The sequence below is a fragment of the Numenius arquata genome, chromosome 24 (genome assembly GCF_964106895.1).
Source record: "Numenius arquata chromosome 24, bNumArq3.hap1.1, whole genome shotgun sequence".
NCBI classification, from domain to species: Eukaryota; Metazoa; Chordata; class Aves; order Charadriiformes; family Scolopacidae; genus Numenius; species Numenius arquata.
Genome location: NC_133599.1, coordinates 2,080,748 through 2,087,024, shown reverse-complemented (window position 1 = coordinate 2,087,024; position 6,277 = coordinate 2,080,748). Strand labels below are relative to the sequence as shown.

At 48.7% G+C, this 6,277-nt stretch overlaps 1 protein-coding gene across 1 annotated transcript; it reads right to left on the bottom strand.

Moving 5' to 3' along the window:
* Positions 1-1,140: 1,140 nt before the first annotated feature.
* On the bottom strand, positions 1,141-4,378 carry IL10 (interleukin 10). Its single transcript, XM_074163133.1, has 5 exons — positions 4,220-4,378; positions 2,754-2,816; positions 2,279-2,431; positions 1,534-1,599; positions 1,141-1,233 (listed from the first exon to the last, which is right to left on the bottom strand). Exons 1-5 carry the CDS (start codon positions 4,376-4,378, stop codon positions 1,141-1,143), a joined length of 534 nt encoding a protein of 177 aa, XP_074019234.1.
* Positions 4,379-6,277: the final 1,899 nt, after the last annotated feature.

Genomic DNA, 6,277 nt, shown 5'->3' with positions numbered 1-6,277 from the left:
TCCCGTGGTGCCCACGGGGGCTCGCAGGAGGCTGGGCAGGGAGAAGGGACCCCCAAAATCAGCTGCTCTCAGGGGCACTCTGTGCCTCCCCCCCGCGCGCGCAGGATTAGAAATAACACAACCCCGAATATTGTCAGTGCTGCGTGCAGCTTTATGAATTTGAATGCAAATTACCCAAGCCACCTTAAAATGGTGGTTAATTAAATATCCTCTAACTTATAAAAGAAAAAAAAAACCAAACAAAAAACCAAAACCACAACAAAACAGCGAGTAAAACCCAATCAAAGACTGGAAAATAGTAAGAATAACTTTTGAAAGTGCAGAGTGGCCGACCCAGCAGCTCTGGGAGCCAGCTGTTAGCAACGGTTGAGTCAAGTTCTATTAGAACCAAACATTTCACTCCTACTACTATTTCTTTTTCTTTCGTCTGGACTAATCTATAGGCGAGAGGTGGGCTTAACTGATCCATTGCCGTGGCATGATCGCGTGTTCATAGGAGTCACAGCTCCTCCTCCTCCTCCTCCACATTGCTCTCCATGTGCAGGAGAAAAAAAATACCGTGTTACATTTATGATTATTTTGCTCAGTGCAAGGCTATGGAATAATTTTGAATATTTCAGTGCCTAATTCCGACTGCAGAACCAGAGACAGTGACATGGTTATGCATAAAAACATCGGATTGCCTAAATCAATAGAGGGATAGAACAGGAGGAGGGCGTTCATTTGCTTAAAATTAAACTTTGCTGAGCTCCGAGCTGGAATTGCTCCTGATCAGGCGACCATGCCCAGTGGAATTGCACTCGGGATAAGCTCTGCTAGCTCTCTGCTCCCCAGAGGAACTCTGCTCTGGGTGTTTTGAAGCTATGAATAAAATAACACTATCATCATAAACAGTTTTAAAATACTGAACAATAAATAGTATTTTACAAGCTCATCACGCTTTCCTTCAAAACATATTGTAAACATAAACACTGAGGTATTAAAATTAATAAATATTAAATTCAATTGTTAAAAAAATAAGTTCTAAATACAATACTAAACTCGAAGTTCTTGACTTGAACCCTAAGATAACTTAATCTCTCGTGATTTCTGAAAAAAACAGCAGGATTTTGTGTGAAAGATGTAGACCCGTGGGCGTTTTCACTTCTTTCTCTTCATCATCAAGTACTCTTCGATGTAGTTGATGAAGATGTCAAACTCCCCCATGGCCTTGTAGATTCCGTTCTCGTTCATCTGCAGGTGAGAACCAAGTCTGTTTAAGCCTGAACGTGGTGGTTGTGGATGATGTACAATCTCTAGACATATTCTCCTTCCACCGACAACTCCAGCTTCTCTGCCCAACCCCTCCGGGGAACCCACCGGCTGCTCCTCTGAGCATCGCTCTCTGGATTTCCCTGCCTTAGCTGTTTATATAATTAAAGACTTTTTTGGATTCTATTCTCTCTCCTAAGTTGAAGCCAGCAGTAAAATCCACCACCCGGGGACAGCAGGTTCCTCCCAACCTCAGCGCAGCCACGCGAGCGGGGACCTCACCTTATCGAATGTCTCCTTGATGTGCTTTATGGTTTTGCTCCTCTTCTCGCATGTGAAGAATCTGTGCTGCAAGGGGACAAAGAGCAATGGCTTCAACCACACGGGTTTCCTTCCCTGGGGTGTGTGGCGGCGGCTCTCCCCCCCTCCCTGCCGCCCCACCGATCTCTGCCTTTCCTTCCCCACGGCGACCGTGGGGCTCCCTGGAGCAGTGACGGTAGATGATTTGCATCGTACACCGATGAAAGGAGTGTGGCAGGACCCGAGGACAGACCCCGAGCCCTTTCCCAGCCCCCTGCCCCTCACTGCTGGGTTTGTCCCGGCTGATGCAGCCCACGGCAGGCGATGGGGTCACGGCCACACCAGGCATGGTTTTAGGAAGTATCATCACTGCTTCATCACCCAGGTAAGGGATGGACGCCCCCCCCCCCAGCTCTCCTCTTATCTCCTCAGCCAGAACCTGTTGGGAAGGGCTGTGAATAAGTGGAATTTAGCCTCTGAATCATCAGTTTTTAACGGATGAAAGCCTGGAGAGCCGGGGCTAGGAGAAACACCATCCTTATGGGGTCTGCCCGCCCGGAGCCCTGCTCCTCCACACCATCCCAACACCTGTGCTCCTGCTCCTGGGGGGACCCAGCGCCTGCTCCCCACCCTACTGCTGTTCTGGGACTGGCCCTGTGTCACTGCAGCAGTGATTTCATCCCCCCTCCCTGTGATCCTGAGCCCCGTGATGCTGAGCCCCACTCACACAGCGCTTCATCGTCGCCTTCAGGCTCAGCAGCAGGTTGCCCAGGTCGTCCATGCTCTGCTGGTGGTGTGTGCTGGTCCTCCGGGCGCTGGGCAGAACCTCCTCGGTGTAGAACCGCATCATCTCTGACACCGACTGGCAGCCGAAGGTCCCCTGGGGCGAGAGGAGGTAACCGCGTTGGGGACGGCCGCCAGCACCGGCATGCGTGGGTTTTTTTAAAAATCCAGATCGCGGTGGTGGTCAGAGCGCTCGCAGCATGTTAGCATCGCGTGCTGCGGCTGCGGGGGGGGGCGGGGGGGAGACACCAGGCGTCAGCCCAGCCGCAGACACACGTGTTGCCGCTCGGCTGGAGAACCGTCCTTGTGTGACATTAGGAAATGCCCCTATTTACAATCTGCTTCCTCTCTTATAAAACCCTGACCGAAGGATGAAGAAGGATAAAGGGACTTAGATGGGAATTATAAAAAATTCTTACCTTAAATTCATCCAGCAGTTCGGAGCTGAGCAACTGGATGCTGAGTTCATCATCTTTGGATTGCTGTAGAAGGATACAACAGAAGCATGAGCTTCGCTTAGGTAGTCAATGTTGGTTTTTTTTTTTCCCTTTGCCCTACCAAAGGATTGTTTTCATTCTTTGCATTTATGGTCTCCCTAAATCGAAGGCAAAGAGCACCCGGCACCCCCCCCGTGCGCGTAACACAGTGACACCCGAGGCAGGCATCACCCAGCCTTTGGTCCGTAATCTTGCAGTGCAGGTGAAAACAGCAAGATAACGAAATCACAAACTTCAGTACCGCCGGTGTCGTTAATGTGAAACTCCTCCCGCTGGCGCGGCTGCAGAGGGTGGGGATGCAAGAGCTGTCTCAAACTGCACGCTCCCCGCGGAGGCGTCGAAGTTACAGCAGCCCCCAGGAGAGAGGTACCCCCCCGCCAGGCTGCCCGGGGGGGGGGGGCTGATCCCCCGGGGTTTGATATCTCTGAGTCTCCAGTCACTGGGGGAAAGGGGATCTGGATCTGCAGAGGGTGTTTGTTCTCGTGGTGCCTCAGTGGCACCGTCAGCTCTGGAAGACCCCCAGAGCGGCAGCAGGGTGGGCTGGCACCACCCAGAGCATCACCCCGGGCACCAAGGTACTGCAGAGCTTTCCTAAGAGGTTGGAAATATCCCTTCCCAGTGCTAACTGGGAGATGTACAGCAGGCTTTGAATCTGAAGTCTTGCCTGTGTTCATTTGGTAATAAATAGGAGCCATGACGTTAGCTTGAGATTCAATCTGGAGAACTGTCTTGTTTTGTTGCTAAAACACCCTGAGATCAATTAAAACAGTAACACAGATGGGAGCAGCCACCCCTATCAGTGCTGATGTGACGACAGATGCTCTGAGCATCTTGTGCTGCTTCCCCAGCAGCCCCGCTGCCCCGCTTTGCCGCGATGCAAAGCAGTGACCTTTATCAGGCACCGCAGCAAGTGCTGGTTACCGTAGCCTTTCTCCAGTCGTAAAACACCATGTTCAGGCTTTTGTGGTTCTTTCAAAGAAAAAGGTCTATAGCAAAAGATTTCCCTTTTCATCTAGCATCGACTTCAGCGAGGCTGGACCTCGGTGCCCCGAAGAAGAGACTATTTCCTTCCTATTAATTCAGCGCATAATTCGCTTTGCAGCGCTTCGGGGGAGCTCTGCCTAGGAAGGTTGGCAAAGATTCATTATGAAATCTCTTGAGTTCGTTGTAACTAAAACTAGGAAGAAAACCCCTGTGCGCTGGCTCTCAGCGAGCAGTGAAACTGAACTTCTCTTGCTCGCCCCCGTCAGCCCATAGCACCGTACGCGACCAAATCCTCTCTGCCGGGAGGAAGCTCTTCTCCCTCATCCAAATCACTGAACTTTGCAAAGGCAGCAGAAGGAGAAGGAGGAGAGGCTATAGCGGGGAAGGAGAGGGGTTATACTTACAAAATAATCCTTAATTTCCCCAAACTTGCTCCTCAGCTCCTTGAGCCTGGCGGGCAGGAGCTGGGAGAAGTGGAGGCAGGCGGGCTCGATGGGCGAGCAGCGGGCGAGCAGGGCGCCGGTGGCCAGCAGCAGCAGGAGCAGGGCTGGGCAGGTTTGCATCCTGTGGGAAAGGAGATGCTTTCCCCTCGGTCCAGCTCAATTTCACAGAAGGGTAAAAAAGCCAATCTGCAGCCTTCACCTTGATGGAGCCCCTAATTTATACTCTCAAAACATCACTCAATTTCCTCTCCCCATTTCCTGGCGAGCAATATTGGGGTTTTAAGTCATTCATTAAAACCAAATGTCACTTGGGTTTCCCGTCAACTTCGGTTTCCTGTTCTCTTGACCCCCCTCCTCTCCTCACACCCCATCAAATCTTTTATGCTTAGACTCTGCAATTTTTTTTTTTTTTCATTGCTTGCTTCTTGTAAATTTAAATGTGGCTGAGGAGGAAAGCTTCAGATACAATGCGAAGAAGAAAAGGTGCTGTGTTAGGTTTACTTCTGCATTCTCACAGTTACTTTTTATTTTTAGCTGAACGGCCTATTGTTAGGGGAAAAAAAGTGTTTCTATTTTTAAGCCTCCATATCAAACCTGCACTCAGGATCCCCAGCACCATGCCCAACTCGGCAGCATTGCTTTTAATGAAACTGCACAAATACACTGTCACCTCCTTTGGCATTCTAATGCTATACCATAAATGCATGTAATAATCTTAATTTTTTTTTTTTTTTTTTTTTCTGTTAATGCATATGTCTGATGAAATTGATGTCAATTTTAATTTTCCCTGCTTTCAGCAAGCTCAAAGGCTGTCCTCCCAAGCCTCGGCTGGTGTCGTGCCGGGCCCGGATGCAGTGATGCTCCATCCCTGTGGGCAGCGGCATGGGTGCCTGCCTGCTCGCCCGCAGCAGAGGGGTTGTGCCACGGGAGCTGCTGTTCTGACATCGGTGTGTGGTATTGAACTGCATAAGCAGACCGTGAATATTCTTTTTTTCTGGCTCTTTAATCCTGTTTCATTTCCTAGAAATGAAGACGAGCCCCGTCTGAGCAACCCAGAGGTGGCTCTGCGAACGGGGTGTGCTGTGTTCACTGAGACTTATTGTCCCAGCTCTGATAAAATTACCATTTTAGAGCTGAAGATAATTCCTCTGACGTCTCCCTTGTTTTCCGCTTTCCTTTCTTTCATGTTCTCTTTCTATATATATTAGCGCACACACCCCTGCTTCCTTGTGATAAAGATTTCACTGGGGAATTTGGAATCTGTTATCCAAGAAAGAGAAAGTGGGGCTGAGTTTGGCCTTTCTGAAATCAGAGGGTTTTCTTGGAAAGCTCCAATGTTATTTTGAAATAGTCCGGTCTTCCCAATACATTGCTTTGGACAAATCACTTCAAGTCTCATTTCCTTCATTGCACTGATCTTTTAAGTTTAATTTGCAAGCTTCTGTGAAGGAATTTGTTGCAAAAAAAAAAAGCTGGAAAAAATGCAAAGTATTCTTTGTTACTGTATATTTAGATTTTTTTAAGATATTATTTTTAGGAGCAAAAGAGTGGAATGTTTGATGTACGTATGTATGAGTAAGACTAAAGGGGATGAAACATTAGTGACAAGAGTTTGAGATGGACACAATATGGGATTTTGTTTTCTGATTTGTTTTCCTTTTGTTGGTGGTGTTGCCTCTCCCGAGGTTAGCTGAGGAAGCCTGCTCCCACTGAATCACTGCAGGCACACTAGTTTATTTGAATCACAGCGTGTGTCACGTATTTGGTGACCCATTTTTCTTCCCCTGCTGGAACGCAGCCGTGTGGTTTCTCCCCTTGACAGCCAGTAGAAGCCATGAGAAAGGAGAAGAGCGAGCAGCAGCAGATCATAGAATCATAGAATGGTTAGAGTTGGAAGGGACCTTAAAGGTGGCTCAGACAAAATCGAGTAGTTTTAAACTCAACCCTTTTCCACCTTTCTCCGCTTTCCCCCTTAGGTTCCCACCCTGGGTGATTTTTTTTTTTTTATGCTTATTTTGG

Excerpts from the sequence above, each read along its gene's own strand:
- IL10 (XM_074163133.1), bottom strand. The coding sequence starts at position 4,378 with ATGCAAACCTGCCCAGCCCTGCTCCTGCTGCTGCTGGCCACCGGCGCC. Across the intron at positions 2,432-2,753 it reads AACTGCTGGATGAATTTAAG|GGGACCTTCGGCTGCCAGTC; the intron begins GTAAGAATTTTT and ends CTCTCGCCCCAG. Across the intron at positions 1,600-2,278 it reads AGGCGACGATGAAGCGCTGT|CACAGATTCTTCACATGCGA; the intron begins GTGAGTGGGGCT and ends GTCCCCTTGCAG.